Source organism: Pleurodeles waltl, chromosome 7 (genome assembly GCF_031143425.1).
Source record: "Pleurodeles waltl isolate 20211129_DDA chromosome 7, aPleWal1.hap1.20221129, whole genome shotgun sequence".
In the NCBI taxonomy this organism is placed as follows: Eukaryota; Metazoa; Chordata; class Amphibia; order Caudata; family Salamandridae; genus Pleurodeles; species Pleurodeles waltl.
In genome coordinates this window covers 1,480,738,014-1,480,756,644 of record NC_090446.1, presented here as the reverse complement: position 1 = coordinate 1,480,756,644, position 18,631 = coordinate 1,480,738,014, and the positions used below count along the sequence as shown (strand labels likewise).

Here is an 18,631-nt window from a genome sequence, read left to right as displayed (position 1 = left end):
TCGTCTTGTATGCTGTGAAAGTAAGCTTTTAAGATAATGTGTTCATATAGGTTAATGGTCTGATTAAGATATTGACGGACCGGTTACTCTATCACAACGGTGACAGACATCCCGTCCACCGACATCTGAATCCTATTATATTCTGTGGTCACCGTTGTGCTGGAGTAACCCGTCCACCAATATCTAAATCAGGACCTGAGGGGCAGATTGAAGAAATTCGCTCTGCACACGGTGCAGTGCCACTTTTCTTAGGCCCCTTAGCGCCCTAAATGCCACCATGTGTGTGCGCCGTATTTAAAATATGGTGCACCATGGTGGTAGTTAGGGGACAAGCGTCAGAATTTTGGACGCTAGTCCCGCGCTTTGCAGGATTAGCGTCAGAAATGTTGGCGCTAATCCTTCAAAGCACCCAGAGGCCCATTGTAACCAATGGAAGCCTCCTTCTAATGCCTGCCCTGAGCAGGCGTTAAAAGTGCAGAAAAAAAATGGCGCAGAGAAATCTCTTAGATTTCTTTGCACCATTACCCCCCTCACCAACAGTGGAACACCCCCTTTGTAAACATTATGCCTGGTGCAGGCATAATGTAGCCAAAAGGGTTTCTAAGTGGCGCAGTACATGCATTGCGCCACTTTGTAAATTTAGCAGAAGAATTTTGGCCCCGTTGGGCCACATTAGCATAAAAAATAATACGCCAATGTGGCGCAAGGAGGCGCTAGGGGCTCTTAAATCTGCCCCTAAGTGTTGTTGTCTTTGTGTTCCTCTTACCTCTAATTGCATTGAATGCTTACAGTGATTAAGCTGTATATCTATAAGATACCTGAGAGCACCCTTGCTCTCAATAAACACTTGAGACTTTGCTTTGAAGATTGCCAACTTCAAAGGCAGAAGGGGGTATAAGTAATGGACCCAAAAACCCAGACTTTTAAAATCTTTCTGGAATCAAGAGAAACCTCTGCCAAGGGGAAGAGCTGAGGAGGAGTGCTGCTACTTTGCTGTGCTGCTTTGCTGGCTTGCTCTCAATAATTATTAAAATAGACTTCACCTGGCATAATATGGCTACGCAGATGCGTGTAATGCACATGGGTAAAGAGCATTTTGCTCAAAGATCTTGAGACAAAACCTGAGCTAGGAACCGCCACATGGCAAGTGAAACTGTGTGTTTTTCCCAGACTTTGAAAAATGTATTTTATGAACATGCGTATCGTACCCCTAATTAGCTGAAGTAAGTGCCTTTAACCTATACAGCAGGTTTTCCTATTGAGACTCAGTCCTTCTGAGTACTGACTTACCATGACTGCTAGCAGAAGTGAATAGGTCTGTGCTGAGGCTGCCAACCAATGGGAAGAGTCCAGACGATCTCATTGGCTAATCCTGTATTTGCCCCCTCCTCTCCTTCTAGCAGACTCTCCGGTGGCAGCGAAGGGATGAAGATCCAGACCGACAGGACCAGATCCTTGCTTGTCTTCTCCAACGTCAGTGCGTTGCATTATGGGAATTACACCTGCCTTGCCAGCAACAGACTGGGAGCATCCAATGCCAGCATGCGGTTGTTCAGTACGTATTCTTCTGGTGTTCTGTCAGATTAAAGGCTAAGTTAAATAAATACTTTCCAATGTTTCACTGCCGATTTTGATACAAAACAAACTAAAAAGATTGTAGATGTTGGGTAAGAAATATGAAGAACTGGTATTTTTATTGTTCTAAATTTTTATTTGTATTCCAAGAAAGTCAAACAAACAGCATTTGCACACTATATCATAAGTTACACTAGATAAACAAATAGCGTGCACCACCACTGCAATCAATGAATCAATCAGGAATTTGTAAAGCGCACTACTAACCTATGAGAGTCTCATGGTGCTGAGGAAGGGGTGGAATGGGGGGGAGTGAGGTGCTGCTACTGCTCGAACAGCCAGGTCTTGAGAAGTTTCCTGAAGGTAAGGAGGTCTTTGGTGTGGCGCAGGTGGGTGGGAAGAGTGTTCTGCATTTCGGCAGTGAGGTGCGAGAATTATCTACCACCGATTGTAGTTCTGCGGATGTGTGAGATGGTTGCGAGGTCGGAGGAGCAGAGATGCCGGGTCGGGTGTAGAAGGAGAGCCGTCTGTTGAGGTATTCTGGTCTGGTGTTTTGCAGTGCTTTGTGAGCGTGGGTGAGGAGTTTGAAGGTGATTCTCTTGTTGACTGGGAGCCAGTGCAGGTTTCTCAGGTGGCCTTTGATGTGGCAGTGGCGGGAGATGTCCAGGATGAGGCGTGCAGAGGCATTCTGGATGCTGCTAGTGTGCCTGAAACACTGATTTTCCCACCCACATGAGTAGCCTTGTAACCATGGCTCAGACCTGCCACTGCAGTGTCTGTGTGTGCAGTTTTAAACTGCCAGTTCGACTTGGCAAGTGTACCCACTTGCCAAGCCTAAACATTCCCTTTTTACACATGTAAGGTACCCATAAGGCAGGCCCTAGGTAGCCCCATGTGCAGGGTGCATTGTATGTTAAAGGTGGGACATGTACTGATGTGTTTTACATGTCCTCACAGTGAAAATTTCTGCCAAATTCGGTTTTCACTGTGCGGGGCCCATCTCTCTCATAAGTTAATATGGGGGCTGCCTTTAAATATTATTAAAGTTCAGATTCCCTTTGAGAGCAGATCGAAATTTGAAGTTTGGGGTCTTTGAACTAAAATTTTAAAAATACATATTTTAGGGAAGTTGCTTTTTAGATTGTTAGTTTGAAAATGCCACTTTCGGAAAGTAAGCATTTTCTTGCCCAAACCATTCTGTGACTCTGCCTGTTTGTGAATTCCCCATCTAGGTCAGTTTGACAGTTGGGCTGTTGTGAATTCCCTGTAGACAGTGACACAAAGGGTGCTGGGGTGTAGCCTACATATCCTGATGAGCTATCTGAGCTAGAGAGGAGGGAGGATTGTTCACTCACACCTGAAAGGGCTGTGCCTGCCCTTGCACAATGCAGACTCCAACCCCCTGGTGTGTGTCTGGGGCCTGGCCTGGACAAGGAATGATCTTACAAACACTTGAGACTTTGCTTTGAAGTTTGCCAACTTCAAAGGCAGAAGGGGGTATAAGTAATGGACCCAAAAACCCAGACTTTTAAAATCTTTCTGGAATCAAAGAAACCTCTGCCAAGGGGAAGAGCTGAGGAGGAGCGCTGCTACTTTGCTGTGCTGCTTTGCTGGCTTGGCCTGCAGTTGCTGTTCCTGCCTTAAGGAGAGCAAAGGGTGAACTTTGCTGTGTATCCTGCTTGAGAAAGTTCTCCAAGGGCTTTGAGTAGAGCTTGCCTCCTGTTGGAAGTCTCAGGGACAGCAAAGGCTTCAGTTTCCTTAACCTGCAGGACTGGGAACTGTGTGTTCTGCGCTGTAAAAGAAGAAAAACCACTGCAAAGCCATCAACGATGCCGCTGGCCTGCACCGTGACCTGCCGACACCACACAGAGCCACACTGCCCCGATTTGCACTGTGACTCTGGTATCACTGACACCGACATCAGACGACTTCACCAAGCCTCTGCTCGCACCACGACCTGATGGCCCCGCATTCCGGCATTGCCTGCTCACACCGCAGCCTGGGCATCCATTACAACACTACTCCTGCTGACACTGACGCCACAGCCTGCACCGTGGCCTGTGGACACCACTTATAAGGAGCACGAAGCACTGTCCTGTCCCGCACCGCAGCCCCGGTCCACCGACGCCAGCCCCATCGACTCCAGTGTCATCAAGAGACGTCTCTGTCTACACCACGACCAGCGGACGCCGCACGGAGCCTGTCCTGATCTGCACCACCGACTTGGGCCTACTGACGACAGTGCTTCAGCAACAACAATGACACTGCTTGCACCATAACTTGCTGACATCGCACCGCCCACTTCACATTGCAGCCCTGGTCTCACCGCCGCCACCGGATGACCACCATCGAGATGCTGCCTGCGCCGTGACCTGTGGGTACCACACGTCGCACCGTCTTGCTTCACACTGCAGCCCTGACACCTTCCACGCCAGCGCTCCTGACTTTGTCAGCCTGGGGATCGATCTGCAACACGTGTGACTTCAAGAGCCCGATGACTCCCTCACTGACTCTGGAGCCAACACCGTGACGCCAGAAACGCCGCTCTCAGGAGCTCACCGCAAGGGTCACGATGCCCTGCAAATCCAAGGTACTGCTTGCACGTCTTCCCGACACCATAGCTGACCCGCGAAGCCGCGGAAAGCCTGATCTGTTGGTTTTGTTGATCATGACACCGTGATAGCTCAGGTGGAGCTATCAACTTCAAGGAACTGTGTTTTTACCGATGTGGTGTCCTTTTGCAGTGTTTTCACTTATTACTGTGTGTTATGTGCAAATTCTTTACACATTGCTTCTGAGATAAGCCTGACTACTCGTGCCAAGCTACCAAGGGGTTGAGCCGGGGTTATCTGAGCGGGTATCTCCCTTATCCTGACTAGAGTGAGGGTCGCTACTTGGACATGGTTCAAACCGACTGCCAACTAGAGACTCTTTTTCTAACAACCGTAATTACAGCCATAGGAGATGTGAATGCAACCATGTTCTTTTTCCCTGTTAAGATATCTCAATACTTCAGAAGTATGCTGGTTGAGCTAAGCAGCCATAGTATTTTTGTTAATGGGATCTGAGAATACGTTAGTTCAACATAAACCCCACAATGACTTGGCAGGGGTAAGGGAGTAGTATGTTGCCAATCCACTGCGGGTCACAATACAACTGTCCTGCCCCTCGCTCCAATGGCTTTCTATATTTTGGCCAAATATCAGCTTTCCTAGGGACCCTGGGAGTTTTATCCTTCCATACGAAAATTATGAGATTATTCTGTATTTGTGTAATGGTATCCTTAGGGATTTGGAGGGGTAAGGCTTATAGGACATATAGGAGACTGGGAAGAAAGTTCATCTTGACACTCGGCCTAACCATGAAATGTCCAGTTTCTCCCATCTGTAGATATCTTCGTATAAGACATCCAGCAATGGTGGAATACTGTGAGCATATATGTGTGTTTTATCATCCTTGTCAACCAAACCCCTAAATATTGACTGGATAATTCACCCCACTGAATACCAAGCGTTCCTATTATATCTTTAGTTGTCCCCTGTGGGTCTGAACTCCCCATGGCAGCACACTCTGTGTACTTAATTCTCTACCTAGAGTCCTCTGCAAAGGCATCTAGTTCTCGTAGTAAGGTGGGAACAGAAGCATCTGGCCCAATGACAAAACAAAGAATGTCATCTGTGAAAACAGCTATTTTATATTTAGTTTGTCCTAGTCTAATACATTTTATGCTAGGATTGTTTTGTTAATGTTTTTAATTTTAAGGGTTCCATTGAGAGGACAAATACTGGTGGGTGAAGGGAACATCCCTTTTTTGTCCCATTTGCTAGACTGATTTTGATTTTTTTTTTAGTTGTGCTATAGGGTGAACACAGTTGGCCATAATCTATTTATTAAGGATTTTGCCTATGTCTGTAGTGGTAACAGTTTTTTTCGGAAATCTCCAGTGTACTCTATTCTCCGCATCAACCAAGGGAAGGATCATACGAGTGCCTTGACGTTCTGATGCTTTTACCAGCTGGTAGGCTAATCTGGTGTTACTCATAGTGTGACTATTTCTAATTAACCTGGCTTGCTCAGGTGAACTCAGCAGGCGCCAAGCATCCGAAAGTAGTGCAACCAAAATATAAGTGAACATATTTACGTGAAAATGTAATGCTATTGGTCTACAAGACACACATCTAGTGGGATCTTTATCCGGCTTCAAGATTAAGGTTATTGTGGATTCCATCACTCTCTTCATAATTTTCCCAGTCACCAAAAATGAGTTGAACAACGTTGTGGGTGGTTGGGGTAGAAGATTAACATAAGAATTATTTGTACTTTTACTGGTCTGACCTGTGTTATCAGCCTTATCAGTAGATCCGAACCTACACCATTCACGAGTCGCAGGCGACTAATGGGTGGAATCTGATATGTAGGGGGCGAAATCATACAAATTTGGCACCACCCCGTCCTCAACTTTGGGACAATGACCCATCACTACACCAGCCTTGAGCCACTTTGTTTCACGCAGTGTGAGTGCGACAGGGGAACTGATGGGTCTTACATAGCCAAGCTGGTTTGTGGTGTTTCCAGTGGGAGTACTTCCAGCCACAGGGATACACGCCACAGAGGCCACCCACCAAGGAGATGGTCATTCCACATCACTGCACTGCAACCATTCACTCAGCGAAGATATTTCCACCTGATGGGCTTGTGGACCGGTGGGTGAAGCTGGGTGGTTGGTTGGGGAAATGGTCAACTTTGTCTTTTTTTATGCACAATCATGTGATGACAGAATACTTTGTATAAACACCTTAAAGACTTAAGCATGTACCAGTTACCTCGGTCACCATTACATTTTCCATATGCACTTTCTTCCACGCCATCAGCCTGCATGTGTTTTCATCCTTCAGGTGTTATTGCAACCATAAAGTGGAACTCTGACTCAGAGACACAGTGATACCAATGCAAAGGTGCATTATATAAATGAGTGCCATTAGCGTGCATTGGAATCCATCGTATTGGCTTACCGAGACTCCCCATAGCATCTCTACGTGAAAAGTACCTCTATATGTACGGTACGGGTGCTGATGTTAAAGCACACACCTAGCTGCAACTCAGCAGAGCACTGTGGGGAGAGAGAGAGGAGACAGATGACTGTTGATGGGCTGTCAAATGTCCTGCTATTAACAAGTGACATCACTGCACGCATGACGTCAGAGCCCCCTCCCACTGGCACCCTGCCAAAGGCTCCTGCTGACTATTCAGCGCAGTGAGTGAGTGAGTGAATATACATCGGCGTGAAGCAAGCTGAGCAGAGTTTAGAATTTGGAACTAGGGATACCATCGACGAGGAATTATCACAAATAAAATCACAAAATGAATAGATCATAAGTGTCTTGTGAAAATATTTGTGGTTATTACGCATCGGACTAGAGACAGATATTTGGTGCCATATTTTTGTGTCCAACTATCAAAAGGCCCTTCTACCATAAGGGACCCGGATGAACTTCTGAGTTGGCAGTAACAGAAAACCGTACCCTCTAAGATGATAAGGGGGTATGCTTATGAATTGTACAATAAATACACTAGACAGCGGTTATACAAAAGAGCCCTGTGGACCGAACATAGCCCTCTTCATCCATTGGTCTGTTGTGTCTTTCACGTTTTGCTTCTGCCTACCAAAGCATAGAGCATGTGGGGATGGGTCAGCCCACTTGAGCCCTTAGCTCCCCTCACTGTGAGTGGTGGCTTTCCGCTTTGGCACAAAGTACACTTCCACCAAGAAAGTAGTCCCCAGATAGTAGTGCCAGAGGTTTTGCATATATTTTTTGTAAAAGTTTGTTCTTATTCTGCGAGCACATTTTGCGCTTAAGCCTAACCAGAATGTAGCAGAACTTTGAGTTGTTTTGGAAAATGGCAAAAGTATGCTATATAAGAAGAGATATTTTTTTTCTAAAATTGGCATCAACAAAAACTTTGGTGTGCTAAGATGGCCTCTTCCCAGCTTTCAGGAACAGGCAGAGTAGGAAAAAAAACGTTTAGTACAATTTTGCATTTTTCTAAGTAGTGCCTGATTTTTCCTATTTTTTCTGGTTTGTATCTACTGCAGTTTCTGGTGGAAACAGGTGTAAAACTCGTGTATGAGCCCGGAAAGCTGTACATTTCTGAAGAACATACATTTCTTAGTTCAGCAAAGTGTCATTTGTGCCAATTGCTCCTGGTTTTCCCAAAAAAACTAATCATTGAAATAAAAAAAGAATTAAAAAATAGAAAGAGATATCAAGGTTTTTATCTGTAATTTGTTTCCTCGTGGGTAATTTGCTGTAGTAATATACCATTACACCTGTCACACTGTTCTGGTCATAGGGAGGAATAGCGCTGGTTGGTTGTCCAAGACCGCACCAAACCTAGAGCCAACCAATCAGCTACTGCTTATTAAGATTTTTCATTGTGTACCGAGTATGCATAAATTAAAAATAGAAAAATCTAATGATTAAAAATGGGTGTGAAGGAAACCTATGTTTTTTTTAATGTACTTAGGAATAGTGGTTATTTCTAGAATTCTGAATTTGGGTTTACTCATAATATCAAGTGATTCAGAGGGCATTTGGCAAATGTGTTGTTTGTTGTTCTATGTAATGACTTCATTTTGACAAACACAAGTGGAGAAAAATATTAAGTAGAAAGTCTGCTTTTCTGAATTACCACACTTCATATAAACATGGTATCCCACCTGTGTGACTGAGCTTATCTCCCACTACAAGAAAGTCCCCAAAATCCAACAAGGAAGCATCATGACTTGTCTTGCCAGTTGACCCATTCTGGCAATGTTGGTTTCTGCGGTATTTGAGCCTGGGCTTGACTGGCACCCAGAGAAAGCTACCAGACTGAGCCACTTCAGAAAACTAGACTCCCACAAAAGTGAGGGAATGGTCCAGAATAGGTGGTAATCCACCAACATTCCTATCACTCCGCCTTCCCACATTCTCCCACTTTTGTGGATGGGTCTTTTGCCAGCGATAGAAACTGGTCAAAACTTGGACCATGTCAAGTCAATGTGATGTCGATGAGGTCTTCACATGGCCATGTTTTAGTCAAGAGAAATGTGACAGTGACGGAGGGTAATACTTTGGCCACTGTCTGAAAGTGTCTAGGAAAATATGGGAATAATTCTATTTTGTGACGCAAACTTTAACATTCGCAGGGCATGCTGGGAAAGAAAATATGCTGGGTCACACCACCCTTGGCTCCCCTGGGTCTCTAGGTTTCAGAAATGTCAAGGGTACATAGGGCTTCCTGGTTGCTGGCTCACCCAGAGCCCAAATCCTGCAGTTATTCTTCATGGCAAGTGAGAGGAAATTGAGATTTTTGGGGTGTAGTTTTGACATCTGGGCTGCCAGAGAGGGTGAACATCCATTCTGTCTCTCCCTCGGGCGAAAATAGTGCCCAGCGATGGGGATTGATGCAAAGAACACCCAGCGTCCTACCCCATCCCTTTATTCCCATGGAGGGCGGATTGAAGTGTTTTCTACCTATCTGTACATCCCAAGGGGGGGGGGGTGTCAGAAAGCCCACCAGACCTTCAGAGAAAAAAGTGAGAAACAGAAAGTGGTGTGGTACTTGCCTATCCTGACGCTGCACTGCAACCCATGCCCACTGGGCACCAGTCTTTCTGCCACCTGGGGGAGTCAGAATGGAGGCAATATCTCCTTCCCTACTGACTCATATGTCAACATTTAGTCCTAAATATTCCTAATTTCTCTAAATTGACATGTGGATGGCTGCAGTATTCAGGCTGTATGCTCCAGAAAGCAGAAAGACTGTTGGGGCTTCAGAGGTGTGGATTCTTCCTGGTGCCAGGCCGGTCCACCCCACTTTATCCTCTCGGGAGGGCACCATTCAGAATTGCACCACAAGAGTCGTCATTCATGCGGATATCATGACTTACATCTTTAAAATGGCATTGCAGCAGTCACTATACATGAGGCCATCATACCAGGCAGCATTGCTCAGAGCAATCCCAACAGTCACCATTCATGAGCATAGCATAATAGGAAACATCAAAATGACAAGCCACATTCATGAAGCAACCGTGATAATCAACATACCCAAGGCACAGTGACTGTTCGGATTCATGATGTCACCACAGTCCCCATTCAAGATGTCATTACAATCCCCATTCATAAAAGCAACATAAAATATGTCATTCATGTGTGTATTTCCACAGATGACATTTGTGAATGAAATATGAGAGGAAATATTCATGAGGTCATCACAACAGCTGAAATTCATGGGAGCATCATATTAGATGAAAGGACCCTATCAGAACAGAATATGTAATATTCTTGTGTGTACCATGACATATGAAATAATGAGGGCATCACAGAAGGCCATGAATGAGAGTATCATGATAGTATACTATCATGATGTTATCACAACAGCTTTCACTCATGAGCATATCACAACAGGTCTCCTTCATGAGAGTATCACAACAGGCATTCATTTTGGAGGCTATTCGGCCAGTAACATTCATGGTGTCACGTGATGTCAGCAGCATGACAGGCAAGCACTACAAGCACATCACAGCAGTCTTCATAGGAAAGCATCACGACAGGCATCAGTCACAGGTGCATCACGACAGGTATTAATCATAAGTGCATCATGACAGGCATCAGTCATAAGTGCATCATGACAGGCATGAATCATAAGTGCATCCTGTCAAGCATCATTCACAAGTGCATCACGACAGGCATTAATCATAAGTGCATCGCGACAGGCATCAATCATAACTGCATCACAACAGGCATCAGTCACAAGTGCATCCCGACAGCCATCAATCATAAGTGCATCACGACAGGCATCAATCTTAAGTGCATTGCGACAGGCATCAATCATAAGTGCATCGCGACAGACATCAATCATAAGTGCATCACAACAGGCATCAATCATAAGTGCATTACGACAGGCATCAATCATAAGTGCATCATGACAGGCATCAATCATCAGTGCATTATCACAGGCATCAATATTCATAAGTGCATCACGACAGGCATCAATCATAAGTGCATCACAACAGGCATCAATATTCATAAGTGCATCACAACAGGCATCAATATTCATAAGTGCATCACAACAGGCATTAATCATACATTACGACAGGCATCAATCACAAGTACATCACGACAGGCATCAATCATAAGTGCATCACAACAGGCATCAATATTCATTAGTATTTCCAGACATGCATCAATCCTAAATGCCTAGGCGACATTGAAGATAGGATGTTCCGGATTTGCCGGACAGTCCCAGTTTTTGAAGGAGTGTCCTGACACTTTCTTATAAAACCAAAAAATGTCCCTGTTTTTAAGGGAAGGTCGGGCTACCCTGCACATTAGTCACGGTTTTGTGCAGGCTCACCTTTCAACCAGCCCTCTCAGAAACCGGGGACAGAAGTTCACTGAATGAAACTCTCCTGCTGTGCTGCGTCGCCCCATTCAAGCAGCACAGCAGGATTTAATGAGGTGTATATCAGAGCCAGTGTACGTCAAGGCTGGCCAACCAGCCTGACCCAGGAGCTCTACATAGAAAGGGGAGGGAATGTTAAAAAAACACACACACACATGTATATATATATATATATATATATGTGTGTGTGTATGTGTGTGAGTGTATATGTATTTATATATATATATATATATATATATATATATATATATCATTTTGTGTGTGTATGTATTTATATATGATTATATATCTATATATATATATATATATAGATATATATACATATATATCTATATATATATATATAAAATAATGCCTTGTAACCTAATAAGACGTTATTTCTATGTCTGTGCCCGCCCCGGTGTTGCTTGCTGAAAATCTGGCCACCCTAATTAAGGAGGGTATCGTGACAGGTGACGATCTTGTGAATATCATGATGGGCGACCTTCACGAGTACCTCGCAGTAGACAGTATCTATAAAAGTAAGTCACAGAAATCATAAAGCGTGATAGAGAGGCAGAGGACGTTGCTACGCGGTCTCTGCTGGACCCGCGCAGCCAGCGCGGACGCCGCACAGGAGCAGAGCATCTCCCAGGTCCGCACAGCTCAGCAGCATCGCCCATTACACGGATCTGCCGAAGCTATCAGAAGGTAAGGAAAAGGCTAGACCGTCGCAATATGGTATTCAGAGGAGCTGCGTGGTCCTGAGCGTAAACCGTGCTTGGCTACGCTGAGATGATGGAAGCGAGGAACTGGCAGGCTAAGTCGGGAGGCCAAAAGCCTATTAGAGGCATCATATCTAAGCAGCAGGGAATTGTAGAAAGAACTCCTTCGGATTCTTGGCGTAAACAGGCCCGTCATGTCTGAAATCAACAGACCGCTCAGTCCACGGTGGTACAGGAATTCTAAAGTGTCAGAATAGGAGGGGTGGTGGGGTGGCTGGGGGGTCCAGGAGTTAGAACTGAGCTCTAGGCACCATGCCTTGAGACTGAAAGCCCATCTACACCGAGTGCTGCATCCATAGTTTGTCCTGATAAATCCCACACCTGGAGAGAGAGCCCTCCTTACAAAAGCTTGGACCCCACTGACTGCCCAGGAGACCCCCGCAGTGGGGTAAGCTACCAAAGCGTGAGGTACTAACCAATAACAGATGTATGTGTTGAATGCACAGACGCCTTCGTGCCTCAAAGCGATGCTGTTCCCTTCTCTTTCGAAGATGCCTGTTGGATCCAGTTGGTTCATCATCTCCATGCCAATATAATGGTGGTAACTGGTGCAAGGCTGCCGGTGCACTTCAACCTGCTAGGCGACAGGACCTAAAGGATGAAAAAGATAGGGAAAAACTTTGGAGAACCGCTGCGAAGGGGTTGCTTCAACAGAGTGGGAAGGCACGTGGGCATCAGTGGCTGTGATTGGACAGCTTAGATCCACTAACAGGACATCTCGTTTCAAACGGGACGTAACTCTGGCCCTGCAGGCGACATCCAATCACAGCGTTCTGCAGGGGTCCCCGTTCTACCCAGCAGGGCTCACACACATGAGGACACTGCGTGGCCTATTGGAGAACAGAGATGTGGGTTTTCACATCTAGGCAAATGATGCCTTCCCAATTTCAGGGAACTTTAAAATTTAAAAATGACGTGGGTTCTTGGAACGCTCGTAGTGAACCCGTGAAATGCCAGATGCACAAAAACTGGCTGATCCTAAGTGCCAGGGAAGCTGGGACGACGCCAGTGTGGCCCAGAGCTGCAATGGTGAAGCAGTGTGAGGACGCCAGTGTTCGTGAGTGTCCAACAGCAGCCGTCATCCCTAGAGGTATCCCAAAACGTGGCATCCGTGATCTCATCACTAGTCTTTATTCATCAGACTATCAGGACAGGCGACATGAATGAGGGCATCAGTGGCATTTAATAGTATATCGCGAGACTATCAGGACAGGTGACATGAATGAGGGCATCAGTGGCATTTAATAGTATATCGCGAGACTATCAGGACAGGTGACATGAATGAGGGCATCAGTGGCATTTCATAGTATATCGCGAGACTATCAGGACAGGCGACATGAATGAGGGCATCAGTGGCATTTCATAGTATATCGCGAGACTATCAGGACAGGCGACATGAATGAGGGCATCAGTGGCATTTAATAGTATATCGCGAGACTATCAGGACAGGCGACATGAATGAGGGCATCAGTGGCATTTAATAGTATATCGCGAGACTATCAGGACAGGCGACATGAATGAGGGCATCAGTGGCATTTAATAGTATATCGCGAGACTATCAGGACAGGTGACATGAATGAGGGCATCAGTGGCATTTAATAGTATATCGCGAGACTATCAGGACAGGTGACATGAATGAGGGCATCAGTGGCATTTAATAGTATATCGCGACAGCATGGCATCCAGTGGTATGGGACAGGCAACAGTGACGAAACATGCGACATTCATTACTATATCACGAGAGGTAATATTCATCACGACATTGTCATGGGTAGTGTCAACAAACCGGATACAGCACGTGATGGTCCTTGAAAAACAACATGCGACAATCACGATTGATTCACAAACGGCATCATTACAATGTCATCATTACAAGCTCTGTTTATAAGGGTATCAGGGCAGGCAGTATTCATCAGCACATCACAGCATGAAACATTCTTGAATGAATCACGACAGGCGATACTGATGTCACTGCAGTGGGTGGTATTGTTCATGAGTGTATCATGACAGGCGATACTTCCCTTGTAATCAGAACTAGATGTGGACAGCAGGGAGTCTGGGCCGTTTCCCAGCTGACGGTGCCTCTTCAAAGATTGAAGGGCTGGGGTGGAGTCTCTCCCTTGTCAGTTTCGTGTGACTGACTGTGCCTCATCCCTACTGGCCTTTGGGTTCCTCCGAAGCGTCGCAAACCGCCCAGCGTCCCGAGTAAGAGTTCGGCACTGACGAGAAATGTGTATTAATAGCATTAAAGAGCACATTTTAAAAACAATTTGCACTGTCTGATTTAGACCCCCTCTTGTTCCCCGGTGTGTACCTGCGGGGTTGTGGGTATCACGCATGAGAGGCATTTAATGACGTTGATGTCTTCTGTTTGCTTATTGTCTCTCTTGAGGGACATTTCAACCATCCTCAGGGCTGCAGACTAACTTCCAAAGCATGTCTGAGGGTTGGCTTGCCCTGGTGAGGTGGGTGTGATGTCATGGTCTTGTATGCCACTGTGCGGGGGCGGCTCCTTCGCTATGGCAAAGGAGCGTCGCCCCACTGGCTGAGCCGGAAGCAGAAAAATAAAACGATTGTTTACAATCATTTTATTTTTCTGCTTCTGGCACAGCCAGCAGTGCAGGGAGAGGCGGGACTGTGCCACAGGAGGGGAGAGGGGAGGAGGCGAGAGTGCACCTAAGTGCGCATGTGTGTTTGGCCGGCTAAACACACATGCACACTTAGGTTTCTCCAGCCCGGCTCAGTTGAACAGTCGGGCAGGAGAAACTGCACAGACCCCAGGGCCGTGTCTGAGTGTCACTCACTGCTGCTCAGACCAATCCTCGTGCTGCTTTCATGCTAGGTTTTGCATGAAAGCAGCGCCAGGATTGATGGAGAGCCTGTGCTGGTGTCCCAGTAGTGAATTCTGGGACACCAGAAGAAGAGGAGAGCGAGGCACCAGGACACGGCAGGGACGGAGGCAAGGTAAGTGCTTTTTTAATTTTTACCTCATCTCCATTCCCCCCCCTTGAGTTATGCGACGGCCGCCGCTGAGTTTATCCATGGATCCACGGTGGTCATTGTTTGAGCTGCAGAAAGACCTCTTTTCGTAGTTGTGCACTGCCTGTCCTCGGCATGTAACTTGGCGTACTTTATCCAAAGCGTCTACTGCAGAAGTACGTGTTTCGCCTGCAGGAGTACATGTTTCACTTCGGACACAGTTGGGTTCACTCAGGCTCTCATCCTTCTGAAATTGATGAGTTGAGTACCACCATGTTGGATGAAAATAACAATCTGTTATTCAGTGCCAGGATGCCTCTCTGGTAGACATGCGCACTACAAATAAACATATTATGTTATGGTGCTAAGCACATCAGCTTTCTCATAGGTAGGCTTGCTGCTAGTATTCTATAACACTGGAGGAACCCCCGTTGCTACTCAGTACTACTTTGGTATTTTGTGATCCAGCATAGCTTTGTGCAATGGTTTACACATTTGTTTGTGACTCTACTGTGCTTTTTTTCCTGGGGGAAATGTAAATTAGGCTATGAAATTCACAAAAAAGTCACAAATTCACAATTCAGTTTCTCGTAATTCTTGTACACAGTTGACTGGTTCATGCAGAAAATGTCTCACTGAGAGACATTTTCTGCTCGCTGCGGTCCCCAACCTGTTTCTGAGGTAACGTTTTTAGGGTCGAGCGTGCAAGCCCTCTGGTCTGTTGTAATCTCTCTGTGGGCTTTTAACCACATCCACTTCTGCTATTCATTCTTTGTTGTGCTTGTCTTAAATGCTTCATTTTTATTGGTGCATTTTGTGGCCCCTCCTTTGTGTGCTGAGTTCCCTACCAGGCGATTTCACTAAGTGAAATTTTTTGTTGGCCATCACACAATGTCACACTTCCTCCTGTTACAGCATGTGATGGCCCCTCCTCTGGTTTCAGTTTGCCTTTCATCCCAGCAGCGATCCTTTCAAGACATTCATGCAGGGAGCCAATAACTCTCGCGCTCATGGCGGCCATGGCGCTTTTAATTGACTTGCTTATGTCAACTGTTTTACCTTTCATTTTCAATTTAGGTGGCAAGAAAAGTCCAGTTAGGAATTTACAGCTTCAATAGCTCTAACTCGAGCAAACAGGAGACCTATTGTATTGCAAATGCTTGTTTTAGAAAATATGCTCTTGCCTGAAAAAGTCAGACGAGATACCGACTAAACTACATTTCTCACTAAAAGGGTAATTTTTAAATATTGGCATTAAATTCCATTAATTTCATTAAACATATACAGTTTGACGCACCTCTAATTTGCTTTTGTATTTGTGAAAGTCTGATTTATGTTTTGCACCTTTTGTTTCACAGACTGCCATAAGTAGCCCTTTTTAGTTCTCGATATAGATAACCTTAAATTGCTGTAGGTAGACTTATTTTTTCCAATACATAGTATATACTAAGCTCAGATTTACAAAATAATGCTGCTCTCATCCCCTCTTTCAAGCTGCTCTAGTGCTTAATTTGTGCTTGTTGTTTCTGGTGCGGTGCACCAGCACTTATTTTTGAGGGCCGGTGCTTATTTTTCAGGCTCAAGCATTTACCGTGAGCAAAAGACACATACGAGAAAGACACAGGAAGAGAAAAACGAAAAAGCGTCACAAAGGGAGAAAGCAGAAAGCTGCAAGTGTGAGCTGAAGGGGCAGGGAGTGGTTGTAAATGGATAAAAGAGGCCCGAGATGGCTTCAGGATTAGGCTTCCTCAGTATTCCGTGTTCGCACATTTAATTGCAGCAGCCGCATGTTTAAGAGGAGGGCTTTGAGCACCGGCATGTTTTTATTTACAGATTAAGCACTGAGCTGCCCAGTAGTGCAAATATGTGTTCTTGCTGTCTAGCACAGGTTTTGTACTGGGTAGCCTGCCATTAAACAATCCTATGCCTAGACATTAAAAAAAATATTTCACTTACTGGATGTGTCCTGTACAATGTAGTACGCATGCAAAGAGTGAGTTGTGATGCAAAATCTATTTAACAATTGTACTAGATAGGGCTCTGCATCAAAAAAACATGGGTGGTTGCTTTGGAATTATCAAGTATCACCCATGGAATGGGCTACTTTTTTTGCATTTTTATACAGCGCAAACTCAGACTGAAGTTATTGGAGCGCTTTACATGAGCACCAGTTACATTACACAAGGGCACATATTTTTTTTTTTTGTTAGGGTCAGGGAGGTTAAGCAATTTGCCAAAAATCACAAGATGTTGAGCCAATGCCGAGACTTGAACTTGGTTCCCCAGTTCCAAAGTCAGCAGCTCTGGCCGTTACTCCACACTTTCTCCCCTTGGTGCCAAGTAGCACAAAGCATTATTTGCACTACAAAAAAGGGCACTGTTCCAGTGCAAGTAACATTTTGTGCTAGAAAGTAAATAGTATATCTAGATTTTGTGTCATTTTGCATAACTTTGAACGGTGGCTCAAAGACTTGGATAAATCTGTCCCTCAGAGTGGGCTTTGTCATAGCCCCTGATTGGATGGCTTTGGTGTCTCAGTTATCAGCTGATTCAATGGCTTTCCTCTCTATTCTTATCTTTGTCCTTACAGGAGCATTTCGGTTTCACAGAGTTATGATTACTGAGTTGTATCCTTCCATTTTTAAGGGACTCTGTTTTCCATTTTCCATTTTTTTTATTTACCGTCCTAACATGGTCCACCGCCATGTTAGAACTGTAAATAAAAAAATGGCCACCAGGACTCATGGTGAATACACATGCATGTGTCAAGAGACACGTACACCCATAAGCAGGTCATGACACATGCATTCACATGCATTATGACACATATCAGCCAGCATTGAATGGATTTATTTAAATAGGAATCCCATTCCAACATTTCTTACCATGTGTGCACAGGCATTTTGATGCTTGCGTTTGCATGCTGCTGGCAACAATCATTTGCAAGGTCAATTGCTCGCCCATTTAAAGAAAGACCTATTGGCTTTTCCAATGCTTGTTTACTTTTTTGTGATATCTTTACAGTTCTCTGCATAGTTTTATTCAGATTTTATTTAGCTTTCCTGCCAGTGTCCCTTCACTTTGCATGCACGCAAAGTTAATTAAAACAGTTACAAAGCTCTGAGTCTGTATTGATGACAATTGCCTTTCTTGTTTCCAAAATCAGAGAAGTGGATTTTCAGCTGATCCATGAAACACCATAAAGGCCATTGATTCTGATTGAAGGAAATAACGAGCTTAGTGGAGAATAGAGAGATCTGCTTTCAGAGTAACTTTTCATTGCTACGCCGTGCATGGATTCTTAGGATCGATACAGCACCTTTGAGGAACATCGTTCTTCCTCCAATAGGGATTTTAAGGTGGTGCACTCTTATTGGCTGGTAATCACTCAGCCGCTCTGAAAATTCATAGCATTAGAGATGCAGTGCGACAAAAAATCGCAGCACGAAGATGCCAACGAGTATTGCCCGATGAGGTATTGAAGCATACCCCAACTGGTTACTTAGCACTGAAAAAATGTGCTAGTCTACCAAACCCATGGTCCTTAACCTGATCAACAGGCCAGTAAACTAAAAAGTGCTTTATTTAATTGGATATAATCAGCAGCAGTGAGGAGTGGGTTGCAAAGCTGATGCAGAGTAAACCGGAACCCTCAAAAAGGGAATGTCTTCACATTCGGCAGAGGAGGACTCTGTGACCAAGTGGTGAATGGAAAGATTGTACGATAGAATAAAGCCTTGAGGGAAAGCTGGGCCAAGACTGTGTAGTACCGTAAACCTCACATGAAGGATTACCCATGAGCTGAGCCCAGTGGAGACAGAAATATGCTCTCTCGCGGGAATGTTTATAAGGAGTCAGATGGT

General features: G+C 45.0%; 1 protein-coding gene across 2 annotated transcripts in view; it reads left to right on the top strand.

Moving 5' to 3' along the window:
- Positions 1 to 18,631, top strand: part of IGLON5 (IgLON family member 5) — an 862,707-nt gene that overhangs the window by 804,073 nt on the left and 40,003 nt on the right. The window contains exon 7 of one of the 2 annotated variants that reach the window (XM_069201214.1): positions 1,404 to 1,555. In XM_069201214.1, coding sequence (XP_069057315.1) covers positions 1,404 to 1,555 — 152 coding nt within the window. Of the gene's footprint in view, positions 1 to 1,400; positions 1,556 to 18,631 lie in introns of both variants that reach the window. The other variant, XM_069201213.1, reaches the window with a different exon arrangement.